Genomic DNA, 17,316 nt, shown 5'->3' on the forward strand with positions numbered 1-17,316 from the left:
CCATTGCTCAGAATTTACCATAAAAAACACTACTCTTCAAATGCTGTAATCTCCCCCTCCTTTGAACCATGCCCGCTGCCACTGTAAGCTTCTTAATGACTGAAAGCTGTTTCCCATGCATTTCTTTATCTGTCATTGCCCCCTCCCCTCACCCAGGCACAAGGCCTTGAAGACAAGTGCACCATACATGTTGGTTCCTTATTGTCAAAGAGGTATGTCTGATCATCAGTTTTTGTATAACACCTATTTCTTTTATTCTTACATGCACATTTTTCACAATTTACTATGGGTGGAGTCAGGCTTCATCTTATAATCATTGGCTGCAATAATTTAATTAGCAGCACTTTTTCTTTCTTGGTGGTACATAAACCATGGGTGCATCTTACACTCGACAGTGTCTTAGATTCAGTGAAATAAAGTATCATTCAAGCATCCCTGATAACAGTTATGTTTACTCTTCTATCTTCCTGTCTTTAAGGTGAATCGTTCAGTTCTCAAAATTTCCTTAGTTCCTGTTCTCTACTCCTACTGTTGTGTCCTTTTTACCTCGTTTAATTTTCTACTTTTCTCAAGTAGAGTCAGATTATCACACTGCAATAAAGCTGTGCTAAATCTGATGGTGTCATTGGTTCATGGTCCCACATGATAAAATGCTATTTACAATTCTACATGTTTGCTACAGAACGAACTCCAGTTTCACTGTGTAAGCTAGTTAAAATACATCTTTATTTTTTTTTAAGTGTAATCAGGCCACCATGTTATAGGAGCCTCAATTTATGAAGACAACGTAGTCAGCAGCAGAGCAGTATTGGAATTACATAAGACAACCAAAGCGATAGGATATATTTAACGACAATGTATCAATAATTATCATTCCTTGAGTAGCACTGTGGCCTAGGAGAGTCTCTAGAGAGTACAAGTTTCTAAACATGTCCAGGTGCCCTGTACCATCCAATTTCCTTGTTTATGTACCTTCGTTCTTCATTTGTCCCTGAAGCTGGGAGAGCCGCTGGTCTTGGGCCAGGCAACTCCACGGGGGGGAAGCTGTCCTGATGAACACTGGGAGGGACGGGGGACCTGCTGTGACCCCTAGAGTTGCAGAAAAAGCTGGTCTCTCACCTCTTCCTACAACCTAGGATCCAGCCAAAACAGATGACTTGCCCCGCAAACTATACTCTGCAATCCCAAACTTTCCTGCCTCTCTCGTGCCTTTGCTCAGGCCAATCCTTCCATCTGCAGTAGCACTGTGTAACAGGACTTTCTGTGACTGTGGAAATGTTCTCGAGATCTGCACTATTGAATACAGTAGTCACTGGCCACATGTGGCTGTTGAGTAGAGCACTTGAAATGTGGCTAGCACGACGTGGCAAGAACTGAGTTTTTAATTTTATTTAACTTTAATTAACTTAAATTTAAATAAATATATAGCCAGTGGCTACCATATCGGACCGCACATATCTAGCGTGTACTTTCTACATGTGCACCTAGCATGAACATTTCTTCTCCAAATCCCCAACCTTCAAGGAGCAGCTCAGACGCTGTTTTCTCCACGAGATCCAGTCTTCCACTGGAAATCATTCTTTCCTTCCTTAGAATTCCCATTACATGATGAACCATTTTTGCTGTGCTTAAAACTTTTTTAACTTACACGTAATCGTATACGATATCCTTGACCAGTCCTTTTTCTGAGAGCTATACAAGAATAAGATGATCTCTTACTCTTAATGTGGACCCTACTATATCTAGTGCAGGGATTTTTTAATGTTTGCTGCATGAATCTATACTAGAAGCAGAGTAATTCACATTAACAATGAGGAATTGACAATGATTGCTGTGCAGTAAAGGATGAACCTTGACAAAAGAAAGGTTTGGGTCTTGGCCTCTAGCTCCTGGGAGGTAACTTCTAAACCCCTGGACTGTCCTGCCTGATTGGAGAGTCTTTGTTCACCTGGGGGCCTACGGCCATGCCAGACGGTCTAAGCCAACAAGGTGGTTTATGATGGGGTCTCAGGCTGAGACTTACCAGCTCAGCCTCTGAAGGAACTGGAGACTAAGATCAGCCATACAGGCGGTCAGCTGTATTCAGATGGCCAGCCCCCAGTAAAAACTCTACACTTTGATGGGTTTGGGTGATGTTTCCCTGGTTGGCAATACTCAGTGCATGTCGTCACACATTGCTGAGAAAAATAAGCACTGGCACAGGGCAGGTATTCAATATTTAATGAACGGTTGAATGGATGTATGAATGAATGATGTCCCTTAATATTGCAAAATCATGCGAGTTGCCAGACTCACCCAGGTCAAATCATTTCATCTGGGATCTGAGTTTTCTTTTTCTTTCTTAGATAGGCACTTAATCCAGTGTAGGGTTTACAGATTTTTTTATTCCTATTTTGAATCTTAATTTCCTGTCTCCTATCCAGAATGCCCCTAAGCTTGCCCTTCATTTTTCCCTTCCCTTTATAACTGAATCCTAGGCTTCCTAAGGGTCTCAGAACATTCATCTTCTGGGAGGCATTTGAGTCTTTTTTTTATTGGAGGGAGGCTCTCATGAACCTGTTCACACACAAGAACAGAAGAAGACAGTCCCAAAGCGGCAAGAAGTGGGACACAACACAGCATGAATGATGAGCAAGCCCACGAGGCCTGGGGGAGGGCAGCTGGAGGGCCCCTGGGCTCCTCCGGGAGCCAGGATGCTGCTTGAGGTGGTCCAGGGGCTGCTGCTCTGTCTGTGAGGGGTCACGCTCAGCAGGTCCACGTGTGGGCGGCCGGCCAGACACCAGAGATGTCCGTGCCCTTCCCCAGGCATAGCCTCAGAGCTCCTAGGCTAACACTGACCAATAAATTAAGTTGAAAAATATGTAGGAAGCTGGGAATATCAACCGGGAGTATTTGTCGATGGCGTGGGTGTTCTGGAAGATGCGAAGACCCACCTGGCCCTTCAGAAGCCCCTTCTTCCTGGAGGAGTTGGATTCACTGCTCAGGGCTAGGTGGACCACTATTTTGTCTTGCCTTTCTTCTTCTGTCAGAATATGGCTTCTCGGGTACCCGACCAGGCTGTTGGCCTCAGACTCACTGTAGCTTCCACCCAGCATCATGGTTCTTGAGTGGAGCATTCCACACATGCATGGGAACTGTGGGCAGCAAACACAAGGGGAGATGTCAGGCATGTTTCGGCCTGTGAGAGGCCCAGAGGAGGCTGCCTGGGCCGAGAGTAAAGCCCATGGCTTCTCAGAACCACAGAAAAGGCAGAACTAGAAGCATCTCCAGAGATCACTTTGTCCAACGATTCTCTATCCTGGCTGTGTATTGGAGTCACCTTGGGAGCTCTTTAAACTGGCCATGCCCAGGCTCCACTCTAGACTAATTAATTTAAGGCTCCCAGGTGATTCTGCTATGCAGCCAGGGTCCAGAACCACTGATTTAGTCCAAATGCCCTCAATTGCAGAAGGAAAAACTAAGACCAAGAGAGGCTATACAATTCTCCTGGGATCAGACAGTTAGTGTCAGATTCAGGACTTTAAACACACATCTTCTGGTTCCAGCCGTGGACCTCCACCACTATGTGCATGAATCAGAAGATGATTAGGTAGGAGAGTGTCCTTATTCTAACGAGTTCCACTTAAGGGCAAAGGGTCATGGTACCTATCATGTATTTTTATTTTTTTATTTATATATTTTTTCTTAGATAATCCTCCAAGTTTTTTATTTAAATTGACGTATAATTGATTTACAGTGTTGCATAATTTCAGGTGTCCAACAAAGTGATTCAGATATATATATATATATATAGAGAGAGAGAGAGAGATACATACACATATATGTAAAACGTTTTTTCAGATTCTTCTCCATTATAGGTTATAACAAGATAGTTCCCTGCACTATACAATAGGACCTTGTTGTTTATCTCTTTTATATATAGTAGTGTGTATCCGTTAACCCAAACTCCTAATTTATCCCCCTCCCCACTTTCCCCTGTCATGTATTTTTTAATGGTTCAGCTGCACCAACAAAAGTATGTTTATATGAGAAAAAGCTCACACAAAAATGGCAAAATGTCAACAATGTTGGATGGAGGGGCAGGGTGTATGAATGTATATTATCCTGTTTTTTTCAACCATTTCCGTGAGTATGAAAATGTTTATAAGAAATTATAAGGTGGAGGGAAGGGAATGGTCTTGTCTAACTCCTCCCCACCGTTAGAGTCAGCAAAGTTGGCTCCGGTTAACAGCTGGTTCATGAACCCATATTTGTTGGATGAAGGCTTTGCTATGTTATTTTTTTTTTTAATTTTATTTATTTATTTATTTATTTTTGGCTGCTTTGGGTCTTCATTGCTGCGGCACGGGCTTTCTCTAGTTGTGGCGCGCGAGGGCTACTCTTCACTGCAGTGCTCGGGCTTCTCATTGCAGTGGCTTTTCTTGTTGCTGAGCACGGGCTCTAGGTGCACAGGCTTCAGTAGTTGTGGCACATGGGCTCAGTAGTTGTGGTGCATGGGCTCAGTAGTTGTGGCGCATGGGCTTAGTTGCTCCATGGCATGTGGGATCTTCCCTGACCAGGGCTCGAACCTGTGTCCCCTGCATTGGCAGGCGGATTCTTAACCACTGCGCCACCAGGGAAGCCCTGAGGCTTTGGCATGTTTTGAATGACTCTATACAGGAAAGTCCAATGCAGTATAAATCAAAAGTATTTAAATATAATCCAAAGGTATTTGATAATAATCTATGTACAGATTATTGAAAATTTAAACAAGGATTCACACACCCAAGTAAAACAGGTTTGTGTTTGGCTGTTGCTGGCCAGAGGTAGGACGCCTGCCTGATCCAGCCAACTGACCTTGGGTTTATTCTCAACCTGTTGGCTTTAATATGTTTCTAACCTGGCTCTCAGCCCCGTGGTGCCTCTGTTTTTCCATCTGGGAAAGTGAAATAATGGCATTTCACACATTTCCTCCTATTGTCATGGATCCTGAAATACGCACGCAGATGGATACCAGGAAGTTTTAGAATGCAAAAATAGATGAATGATTTTATGTCAAATCAGAATTACTTGAAGTACTTTTACACTTGAAGAAATCTGTGGTTTGGAGAGCTATTTTTTTAATCAGGCATGATTGTTTCATTACTATTTCTATGTCTTGTCCCATCAGCAACAATAATTAAGTAGCACATTAATACATTCCTAGAATAATTAACTCATAGATTTTAAGGACAGAAGGTCAGTGAGAGGTCATCTATTCAATTCTTTGCATTTAGATAAAATCACACCCAAACTTTGGTAAAATTGTGAGGTATTGTTATATCACTGGGGACTTCTTTTTTTGTAAGACATGGGTCTTCTTTTTCCTTGCTCTAAACTGAAATTCTTTCTGCTAAAATAAAAAGAGACATTTAAGGTTTTGAGTTAAAATCAGGAAATGCCCCAAATTATGGAAAATCTCTATTTCCCACATCAGCTCATTTCTAAGAAAAATTAAGCGGCATCTGGCGCATTGGACAGGTCTGGATGACCAGCCAAAGAATTGAAGCACATATAGGGAAGCAGAACTATACTCTGCCTGCCGGCTTCAACCCAAAGCAGCGTGGGTCCCCTTTTGAACCATGGTGAACCTAGCAGGCTCCAGTCAACTTTGCCCTCTGCAGAGCAGAAGTCAAACCTCAGTGAGCATCAGAACGGCCTGGGAGCTTGTCAGCAAGGCCAATTCCAGGGTGCCATCTCTGGAGATTCTGAGCCCGTAGGTCTGGGGTACAGCCCTTAATCTTCATCTTTAATAGGCTGAGAAGGTGAATCCAGGCCAGGTGCTCCTGGGCTCCCACTTCGGGAACCTCAGCTCCACTGGGGGCCATGTTAACGTTGTGAACAGTGGCTTCTCTGTGGGGCAGCGGGAGAGAGATTTCGTGTCCTCCCACCGGTCCGCCTCCCCAGCAACCACAGCTTCTCAGCCTTTCAACCGCATGCTTGACAACAATGGAGAACAAGCCCTCGCTTCCCGGCTGTCTGTTCCCATAGACATGGAGCTAGACTCGGAGCCCAAACGGCTGTCCACGTATGATTTCCTCATTGCTCTTTAGCCAGCATCATATCATCACTGGCAAACACTGGGCCCATCACATGGTAACAGGTTAATAATGATCTGCCTGAGTATAAGTTATGCGCTGTTAATGGTTCATGGGCACATATCTGTCGGATGAAGGCTTTGCTATTTTTTGAACAGCTCTACACAAGGAAAGCCTAACAGATTACAAATCAAAAGTGTTTAAGTATATTCCAAAGGCATCTGATAATGATCAATGCACAGATTATCAAAATTTGAGGGAATTCCCTGGTGGTCCAGGGGTTAGGACTCATTGCCAAGGGCCTGGGTTCGATCCCTGGTTGGGGAACTAAGATCCCACCAGCTGGGAAAAAAATTGAACAAATCCTCAAATGCTGAAGCAAAAGTATTTTGAAGACAACTTAAAATATAAACTCTTAAACAATCTAGCATATTTGAAGACAACTGGAAATATTTAACAGGTATAATGTGGGCATTAAAAGACTATTTTTAAAAAGGCAACAGGTCCTCTTTCCTAAAACTTAAAGCTCCCTTTGCTAAGGAGCTCTCAGCCAGCTAGACACACATAAATGTGGAATTTTCACGTCCCCTGATCTCTACAACTTTTAGGTAAACACCCATTTTGATCAGTACAATGACTAGCAAGGATTTGGTAACAAGTTGGCATTTTATTTCTTAATGTGATTAATAAGAGTCTGCATATGAATAGGATAGATTTTCCCTCTCTGCCCAGGTGCACTGCCCTGAATTCCCCCTTTGCATTCCATCCCATAGTAGACTTTACTATAGTGCAGTATCGTATAGATAGCATAGTATTTCCAATGAGTCTAAAGGCTAAGGTTGTGTGTGGCTGAATTTTCACTGGGCCAGAGCACTGATAAATACACGAGTTTTTTATTCTAGAACTTTCCTCCTGTCTGTTCACAGGACGTAGAGACATTCTCCCTAGACAGGTTCAGTAATGATAGTGATAATTTATGTGCATCTAGAACCACACAGTTTCAAAACAACTCTCATATACATTTTTGTAAGGGTCTTGTGACCCTTACAATAACCCTGGGAGGAAGGTGGGGTGAGGGTTCTGTTATACTTTTTTTTAACAGATGAGGAAACTGAGGCCCAACATAAATGGCAGAGTTGGGCCCAAGAACCCAAGTCTTCCTAGTCTTTGTCCAAAGGCTTTCTACCTTCTGAGATCTTTTGTGATGGAAGCTAGAATATTCTAAAACGGATCCTCCTCCTTTTGCACAAACATCTCCCTTTTCTCCATGAAAGCTCCCTCCGCTATTCTCATCCAACCAGCAGCATGGGCTCCAACAAGGAAATGAATGAAACTTCTCTCACCTTCTCCTGCAGCTTCCGCTGTTTCCTCTCCTGCACGGTGGTCAGGTAGTTGACGGCCGCGTACTCCAGCACCGAGAGGAACACGAACACGAAGCTGACCCAGAGGTAGATGTCCACGGCCTTGATGTAGGACACGCGGGGCATGGAGGCGTTCACACCCGTGATGATGGTGGACATGGTCAGCACCGTGGTGATCCCTGCAGCATCCAGCTTTAGTTCAGCCACTGACAAGGGTACACAGCTGCCCTCACATTTCACTAAGTCCCTTTTTTTTTCAACTATTAACCATTTTATATTGATTTTTGTAGTATGTTTCTTCCAAGGTCTTATGATGCTTAAAGAGAGTTTATGTATAGTAGTGTGTATATGTCCATCCCAATCTCCCAATTTATCCCTCCCCCTCTGGTAACCATAAGGTTGTTTTCTACATCTGTAACTCTATTTCTGTTTTGTAAATAAGTTCACTAAGTCCCATTTTACATTTGCTCTCTCTTTTTATTTTTTATTTTTTTTTTGCGGTACACGGGCCTCTCACCGTTGTGGCCTCTCCCGCTGCAGAGCATAGGCTCCGGACGCGCAGGCCCAGCGGCCATGGCTCACGGGCCCAGCCGCTCCGCGGCGTGTGGGATCTTCCCGGACCGGGGCACGAACCTGTGTCCCCTGCTTCGGCAGGCGGACTCTCAACCACTGCACCACCAGGGAAGCCCCATTTGCTCTCTCTTACATCTAATAGGAAGTGGCCAGGGCACGTTTCCACCTCATAGAGGTGTGAGGATCTGCAAGGATCTGTTCCCAAGCAGCCAACCCATTCTCCTCCCAGCCAACCGCCTGTCCCCTTTCACTCTGAGCCACTTGGGAGCCTGGGTTTCTGTGATGTGGTTGCTAAGATCAGCAGAGCTTCCCAAAGGATCTGCTCAGATGTGGACTTTAAAACAGTGGCTATGAAAATCAACTCTACTTCAATAAAAAATAAAAATTAAAAAGCAGGGGCTACAGGACCCCTCTCAAGGAACCTTCCCAAACTTCAGGGAAAGAACACATCCTCCCTCACCTGAGTCCAGGAAGACTGTGGAAATTCCTCGAAGCCTGTCATACAGGTTTCTTCTTCACTGTGCCTTGCATGTCTCACATGTCTCAGTGCTCAACCTGATTTTGTCCAAATCTCTGATGAGTTGCAAATGTTTACTCTGGCATTTAGGGTCTGTGAAGGACTAAACCACAGCTCCAGGGAGTACAGCCCTCTCCTTCCCAGAAATCATGAAATATGGGCCCTGCTCCCAAACTCTCAGTCTATCTAAATAAGGCCAACGAAGTTTTTGTATTTGCACAGTAAGTTTGGGCATTTGTCGAATTGTCTTATTTATCAAAGTACTGAGCTCTGATACTGCCAGTGGTGGAAGTCTGCACCCCAGGTAGGTGCTATCTTTCTGAAACGATTCGAGCAGAGCTGATGCGGTTTGAGCGCCCTGTGGTTTTCACAGTGTAGTCTGGGAAACTGAGGGCAGTATGTGAATGGAAAGCAAGAAGCAGGAGGAAAGTCCGCTCCTTCTGACTCTGACAGCCCATCGGTTAAGGACCCTGAATGATGATTTTACTTCTTCTTTACATAGTGATTGATTGAAAAAAAGTAACCACCCTATCACACCTTATCAAATGCTTTTACCCAGTGAAACTCTGGCGGGCACAGCTCTGCGGTCGATCCAGAAGGACACCCAGGACAGCATGACCATCAGGGTGGCGGGAAAGTAGGTTTGCAGCAAGAAGAAGAAGATGTGGCGACGCAACGTGAAGTTAATGTAGAGACGGTTGTACCAGCCTGGGGGACACAGGAAGAAGCCAGTGAGGTTCCATCGCAGAGGCAAAAACAAACTCCTTCCCTGGGGGCCCTTCCTCCCCTGTCACCACACTCATCTTCAGCAGAAAGTTAAAAGTGAATGACCCAAGGGACTTCCCTGGCAGTCCAGTGGTTAAGAATCTGCCTTCCAATGCAGGGGACGTGGGTATGATCCCTGGTCAGGGAACTAAGATCCCACATGCTGCGGGGCAACTAAGCCTGCATGCTGCAACTACTGAGCTCATACACCACAACTAGAAAGCCCATGCACCACAACTACTGAACTGCATGCTCTGGAGCCCCGGCACCACAACCAGAGAGAAGCCTGCATACCACAACGAAGAGCCCTCACACTGCAGCAAAGATCCCGTGTGCCACAACTAAGATCTGCACAGCCAAAAATAAATTTAAAAAGAGTTAATGATCAAAAAAAAAACCAGGGAATTCCCTGCGGTCCCGTGGTTAGGACCCCTTGCTCTCACTGCTGGGGCCTGGGGTCAAACCCTGATCGGGGAACTAAGATCCTACAAGCCTCACAGTGCGACCAAAAAAAAAGTTAATGATTGGTTGGCTTCGTATAATACATTTCCTTTCTAAAATCTAATTTCTCTGAGTCTCAGTTTTCTCATCTGTAAACTGGGGATACTACGATCTACACCATAGATTTGTTGGGTAGAAATTAGTTAATTCATACAAAGCACTCAAAACAGTGACACATAGTAAAAGTTATACCGGGAACTCTTAAAAATGGTTTTAGAAAGAGAGTTGATTTGGACTTGCCAAGAACAGATGAGAAAAGAAAACTGTGTGGCAATGCACATCAGAGCAAAGGAGAAGAAAGGGATGGGGTGAGCAGTATGGGCATAAAGGGAAAGCAGGTGTGGGCTGTCCTGACACCAAGGCAACCTTGGCTGGGGCCCGCTCTTCTCCAGTGTTTGATGTTGCAAACAGAAGGGTGGGGCTGGGGGCAGGCAAACGGGGGGGCGGGGGGGATGGTGGCCATGCAGGGGCAGACGGTAGCCCAAAAGCTTCTCACAGCCAGGCCTAGGCTTCTCAGCACTGGGACAAAGGGTAAGGAAGTGAGAAGTCCTCCAGGGTCCCGTGGCTGCTGCAGAGCTGTGTATTGCAGCTCTATATTGCAGAGCTGTGTAGCATATAAGGGTATGTTGAAGTCCTAAATCCCACCACCTGCGAATGTGACTTTATTGAGAAATCAGGTCTCTGTACATGTAATCAAAGTAAGACGAGGTCATATTGAGTTAGGGTGGCCCATAATCCAGTGACCAGTGTCCTTAAAGAAGAGGGATGTTTGCACATAGATGCACAGAGACACACCATGGGAATACCAGAGTCACAGGGAGAATGCCACGTGACAACAGAGGCAGAGGTTGGAGTGATGCCACCAGGACCAGTAAGAGGCAAGGAAGGAGTCCTCCCCAGAGCCTTCAGAAGGAGCATGGCGCTCAGGCTTCTGGCCTCCAGCACTGTGAGTGAACACATTTCTATCGTTTCAAGCACCCAGTTTGTGGTACTCTGTTAGGACGGCTCTAGGAAACTAACACAAGGGCTGACGGTGAGATTCAAGAAGAGCGGACAAATGGATCCTCTCAAAACTTCAACCATGGCCCCAAGGTCCAAGAAGGGGTCACACTGCGCATACGAAATGAATCTATAGCTCTGAATATAGGTAATAAATACACAGGTAAATACAGTAATAAATACATAAATAAATAGGTAATAAATACATTTCCCCACATCGTTAAGTCAAACGAATCAGGTTGCAGAATAGCGTGTACACTCTGACCCTACTTTTGTAAAATTACATAATTAAAGCAGGATGTCTGCAAGGGTGTTTTCTGAATTGTTCAGAATGACTACCTCTGACCATGGAGTTTCAGAGGGCAGCAACTTTTAAAGCCTCTGCTTTTAAGTGTTGTTTATGTCTTGTTGGACTGGGCATTATTAGAATAATGAAAAGTTATTTTCATTGGAAGTGGAAAAAGTTAACACTGAAAAAGAATTCTAATGTGTTTTCTTCCACATTTGAATCCGCCCATGGCAGAAGTTAGCTACCAGTGCTGCTATAGAAGGCCAGTCTGGAAGTGGTGTGGAATTGCTGAATCAGAAACTGAGACAGGGAGATCTTCTCATCTGTTTTCAGGGATTCGTCCCCATTCTTCCAGTACAGCATCAGATCTTCATCTGTATACGCATCTTTGGGAAGAGGAAAATAAGTTAATTTCACTCCTTTTCTTCGGAGGCAGGAGCAACAGGGCCATCCTACCTCAGCCAGGGATTAAATAGGTCTTATCCCTGGCAGGCAGTACTCAGTCTCATAGTTACTAAAATGGCACAGAGAGGGAATAAGGCGAAGATTTGTCATTACGAATACAGACACTTACAGCTTTCCAGCTCCAAAGAACAGGTCTGGGAGTCCAGGGGAAAGTGGCCGAAATCCATGTTGCACATGGCGGTGACTGTAATCCTGGAACCCAAACAAACATGTTGGCTCATGCAGTGAGTTACTGGCTCATATACCTGCCCAGAGTAAGGAGGACAAAGACACGACCAAGGGCAGCTGCCTCTTCACGTCTACGTCAGAAGCTCGGAAACCCAGGACTCTCACTTTTTTTTTTTTTTTTTGCCGCACGGTGCAGCATGCGGGATCTTAGCGCCCTGACCAGGGATCGAACCCGTGCCGCCAGCATTGGGAGCACTGAGTCTTAACCACTGGACTGCCAGGGAAGTCCCTCTAAGTTAACTTTTAGAGTTTTGTCTTCTGTAGATGATGGTATTTGCTCTGCCCGGATCCCAGCTCCTGAGGCTGCTGGCTGTGCATGGCCCACACCTGGACCCTTCTCTGGGCATTGCCCGCATCCAGAGACTCATCTTCCCCAGAGATGCCCGGAGGTTATGCCCTGCCTCCCTAGCCCCGACTCAAGGCTATTAGCACTGAATTCTGGCGAACTGTACAAGGTGTGGGATGAAACTGTGTAATCACTCAAGTCAGCCCAGAAGCCAATCTGCAGTAGCACCTAATAAAGAGTAGCTATGGTTATTTCCCTAATTTTTGTTTATTACCAATAATTACCTATTTTTGTTTATTACCAATAAACTAGAATCATAGGCTCTCAGGGGTGGAGGGTACATAGAAGGTCACCGTCTCCCTCAGATCATTCAGGTTCAATTAGTCTCCTAACCTAACCTTAACACCCCCGATGACAGGGAAGTCAGCACCTACTACGGTGCTCATTTCGTCTTTAGAGAGTTCTAACTATCATCAGAAGGTTCAGACCCTCCCATGTAACCCGCAGACCCAAACACAGTGACAAACTCTTCGGGGCCAAAGGGACAGACCACACATATACATTTTTTTTTTAATAGAGGGGTTTTTTTGTGGTGGTTTTTAAACCAAGAGTTGACTAGCTAATTCATTCCACAAATACTGTTTTCTCACCTACTGTGAAAAGCACAGTTTAGCTCTGACGATACAGTGGTAAATCAGTCAAACGATCCCTGGCATTGTCCACACATATTAGGATGCCACGACCCCGTGGACAGTTACCTCAGGCTGTACAGCACCTGCCCATCTGGGAACACCCTCAGCATGATGTTGTCCGTGGTGGTGTCGTGGATGAATGACCTTTTGGAGTGAACAAAGAAGACGTCGGGGACCCAGATCTTCTTCACCAGCCGGCCGTCGAAGGTCATGCTCTTGTTGCTGGTGCTGGGGAAGACCAGCCGCTCATCCTTCCAGTAATGCCGCAGGTAGAGGGTCATGGTGAAGTCCTGTGGGAGTGGGGGGGAGACCAGACAGAGATGGCTTACAAAGCTCTCTTCCTGACAGCCGACCCTCCGTCCACCGCTGTGACGGACACCTCAGGCTCAGCCTCCCGAGTTGAAGGAAACAGTTCTGCAGCCCCGCGGGACGATGGCCAAGGCAGTGGCGCTGCTGCCACAGGAAAGAGAACGGCTCATGTTTGTGCCTCATGAGGCTGGAGCCCAAGAGACAACACAGCCCCTCCTTCAGGCTTTGCAAAGGAAAATGGCAGCTGTGATGCCCACCGCCTGCCCTGGGGCCAGCAGGGCTGGATTCCCACAAAGCCCTGCACTCTCACCTAGACCTTTGCACACATGGCTCCTTACCTATTGGCTAACCATTCAATTCAACTTAGCAAACACTTCTAGAAACCTGAACAGTCAAGTGTCCCATTTTGCCTTTTGGTGTGTGTGTGGCCACACTGTGTGGCATGCGGGATCTTAGTTCCCTGACCAGGGCTCAAACCTGTGCCCCCCTGCAGCGGAAGCATGGAGTCTTAACCACTGGACCGCCAGGGAAGTCCTAAGTGTCCAATTATGGAGGGTTTCTACCATTAGGCTTGTAGTATCTTTAAAGGCAGAATTGTTTCCTGCCCACCCCTGAATATCCAGACCCTAGTTTAGTGCCTGGCAAGGCACAATAGTGGATGCTCAATAAATATCTGCAGAATGGAAAAACGGGGGGAAATGAATGAATGAGGAGATGGGCAGCTGCATGTCTAGTATAATTTCAGCCTCAAGGCTTATCCTGTTAAAAAGTGTCTCCTCGTCTGCATACCCGATGCCTGAAACCAAGAGTGTAGCCCTTACACCGTAGCCAGAGCTAATACATGAACGCCAATGAATAAATAACTACCCAAAAGAGCCTGTTCCAGGAGCAGGTGAAGGAAGGCTGGAAGGACGCATGCGGTGGCCCACGTCTGCTCTGCCAACCACACCCAGGCTCCTCCTGCCTGTCCCGGAGGCCCGTCCGTGGAGGGGGGCACCGCCCCACTGGCCCACCTCTGCAGCCCCTCTCTTCCCCGTTTTGTCCGCCACTCTTTCAGTTTGCAAACTCCCTGTTCTACAAAGTTATTTTTACCCACGAAGCTGCAGAAGCCAGCCTCTGGATTTTACCAAACCTAGGCCAACCTCCAAATCCCGGCTTTATCCCCTCCAGCTCTGGCCCCGCCCCCAGACGCAGCCTTCCCCAGCGTGGCCCCACCCACCGCAGGCCCCCAAGGGACCTCGGCCACAGCAGCCCGCCCCGGCGCTGCCCGCCTTGCGCGCCTCGTACCATGTCCACCTCCGAGATGCTGTCCAGGCTCTCCACCTGCACGTCCACGCCCACCGGGATGGCAGGGCCTGCAGAGGGGCAAAGACGGCTGGTTAAGGCGCCTTCCTCTCTAGCACTGGGCAAGCAGACAGCCCCTACCCCCTTCCCAGGGGAGCCTGAGCGGAGCAGGGGTGAGGCAGTGGTTCAGGTTCCATGAGGGTTTTCTTGCTACTTCCTGGCAGGTTGGGTGCCTGAGCTTTCTCCATGAGGGCGGGGGCTGTGTCTACCTTAAGTGCCTTTCCTGGGCCAACAGGGGCGTTTAACCCATGCTTGTTGCATGAGTGGATGAGTGGATTATGTATGTTTATGCTTCCACAAAATGTGTTTTTAGATTTTAATATTTAAAAAAAAGCCTTAAATGGGGAAAACGAAAAAACCTGTGTCTGTCAAGCATATTAATGAATGCTATTCCATTCCCAGGCAAAAAAATGTCTCTGAGAGCGTCAGGCGGCATCTGGGCGGGGCCTCCTGAGAGGCCAGCCCCCTGCGCCTGGGTCCTCGGGGCCCTGGCCAGGGAGTGCAGGACCAGGGCGTGCCGACCCACCGTGGTCTGAGCTGGGAGAAGCTTAGGGTGGCAGGGGGAGTCTGGGTCTTAGGGAATGACGACTGGAAGGGCCGGGGACTTTGGCTGAAGGCAGGGGAGGAGGATCAGAGATCCCGACAGGATCTGGTGGGCCAGGGCATCGAATGGACTCGCCGACTCTCCCCAACCCTCCCCCCTGGTAGGTTTGCTAAGACTTGCAATCCCACCATGAAAGATTTGAGGCTTGTGGCTGAGCCCGATAGAATGGGAGCATTTTATTTATCACTGGTGGGATTTAGTGGCTATTTTCTGTGTTCTTAAACGTGAAAGCAAATGAGCACAACCTTTTTTTTTTTTTTTTTTTTTTAAACCAGGGATCGAACCTGGGCCCACAGCAGTGAAAGCACCGAGTCCTAACCACTGGACCGCCAGGGAATTCCCACAACATTTTATTTTTTATTTTTACTTTTCCCCTCCCAGATAAATTGGGTCATAAGCTGATCTTTTTATTTTCCTGTGCTCTCAACCGAGGGCTCAGGTCAGGCCCCATGAGAGATGACTGCTCTAACAGCCGGAGCCTTCTCTCACTCCAGGCTCCAGGAGGGCACTGAAGGGGCAGAGTGGAATGGCCAGTGTGAGGCTGAACCCCCCTCCTCAGGGCTGACTGGCCTGCCTTCCTCCCCCGAGGGGCCTGCAACACGAGGGAGGGTCTTCCAGCAGCCTGGCTGGGGCCCCTTCCCAGGACCCAGACCCCTGAGCCCCTGTGCGGGACCGTGTGTTCCCAACATCACCATGGGAAGCAGGGCTGGTTAATTCCCCGTCCCCTGGACGGACCTTCCTTCACTTGAGACATTAAAACAGCCCAGGGCTGGAGCTCTTAACCCTCATCACCTTTCCCCCTTGTTCCCTTTCTCTAAACTGCCACATCCAGTCGTCCCAAGAGCCAAAGGGCAGAAACAGTATAGCCATCACCCTCTTTGGACCCACTTCCCTGTGGCCTGGTTTTCAGATAATGGGCACAGTGTTTGACCAGCAGCTGGTTTTGGCAACGGACATTTTCCAGATAAAGTACAACAGCTTGCTTGGTGCCTGTCACTGTGTCTCTCTGTCCCCCGGGGCCTGCCTTGCTCTCCGCAGTTCCAGCCGTCCTTTGGAGAGAAATTTGATAACGGCTGTGAGGGTGGCGTTCAGCCTCTGGAGGTACTGCCCACATGGGACTGCAGGTCAGGCTCCAAGGATCCTGGGTTGTTGGAAAACATCTGTGTGCTCAGGAGGCTCCAGAGCTGCGCTCGGGGACTCGCACCCCAAGCTTGAACGGGACCAACAGCTCTGCCCTCCTTGGTCCAAGTGCAATGGAGGTGACCTTTGCCTCTGACTTGCCCCACAGCCCAAGACTAACGCTCCACCCCCAGGATCTCCCGAGCTCTTCATTTTGTGGCCCTTCCCCACCTGATTTTCGAGAAATTCTTCCAAATGACTGGTCTTTCTCCTTTTTCTGTGAGCAGTTTTATGTTTAGAGTATGATTGAGTCCTATAAGGTGTTAGAAAGAAAATAAGCTAACTAGGCATTTGTGCATTGGCCCCTGAACACTGACGTGGGTTTTTCTACTTTCAGAGAGGGATCTGGTGAGCCAAATGGAAGTCACTGGTGGAATTTCAGGCAGTAGAGCCAGTGAGGCAACAAATTCAGAAGGGAAATACGTGTTTAGCCAAGAGCTATTCTTGGTTCCTAGCCTTTCTGCAATTATTTCTCCTCACATGGTCCTGGAAAGCACACGTTAGGGATTTATCCATTTTTGAAATAAAGCTATATGTCATTTCTTCTCCACTGCCTCTACAAGAATAAATGTGAGGTAGAATTTTAAGACAAATTAAAACAGAATTTGCCAACAGGCATCCTGCCCTAAATGAAGGTGTTTTTCAAGCAGAAGGAGCATGATCCAGAAAGAAAGCTGGAGATGCAAGAATGAAAGACCAACAAAAATAGTAAATATATGTATGATTCTAAGGGAACACTGACTATATAAAACAATATTAACCATGTGTTGTAGGATTGAAAAAACTAAATAAAAATATACAACATTTAAGAAGGGAGAGGTATAAATGGAGTGAAAGTGTTCTGAGGTCTTTGCATTGTCTGGAGGACAGTAAAAATAGTTACTTAACATACTAGTACTATAAGCCAAAGATTCATGTTGTTTTCTAGGGAACCACAAAAAAAAGTAGTAAGGGTATATATTTCCAAAACTAAAATAGAAAAGCCAAAATAGGTATAACCAAAAATAATCAGTCTAAACAAAAGCAAGAAAGGAAGGAGAAAAAAAAGAGAGAACATAAAGAATAGGTTGGACAATAAAAAGGATATGATAGGGGGCTTCCCTGGTGGCGCAGTGGTTGAGAGTCCGCCTGCCGATGCAGGGGACGCG

The 17,316-nt window shown here is 46.8% G+C and overlaps 1 protein-coding gene across 1 annotated transcript in view; it reads right to left on the reverse strand.

The window, feature by feature from the left end:
• Positions 1–732: 732 nt before the first annotated feature.
• Positions 733–17,316, reverse strand: part of GABRR2 (gamma-aminobutyric acid type A receptor subunit rho2) — a 37,940-nt gene continuing 21,356 nt past the window's right edge. The window contains exons 3-9 of the mRNA XM_033867556.2: positions 14,329–14,396; positions 12,799–13,022; positions 11,636–11,718; positions 11,307–11,447; positions 9,063–9,215; positions 7,400–7,596; positions 733–3,134 (exon numbers count right to left, since the gene is read on the reverse strand). Of these exons, the coding sequence (XP_033723447.2) occupies positions 2,823–3,134; positions 7,400–7,596; positions 9,063–9,215; positions 11,307–11,447; positions 11,636–11,718; positions 12,799–13,022; positions 14,329–14,396 (1,178 nt within the window). The 3' untranslated portion in view covers positions 733–2,822. The remainder of the gene's footprint in view (positions 3,135–7,399; positions 7,597–9,062; positions 9,216–11,306; positions 11,448–11,635; positions 11,719–12,798; positions 13,023–14,328; positions 14,397–17,316) is intronic.

This window comes from Tursiops truncatus, chromosome 12 (assembly GCF_011762595.2).
Source record: "Tursiops truncatus isolate mTurTru1 chromosome 12, mTurTru1.mat.Y, whole genome shotgun sequence".
NCBI classification, from domain to species: Eukaryota; Metazoa; Chordata; class Mammalia; order Artiodactyla; family Delphinidae; genus Tursiops; species Tursiops truncatus.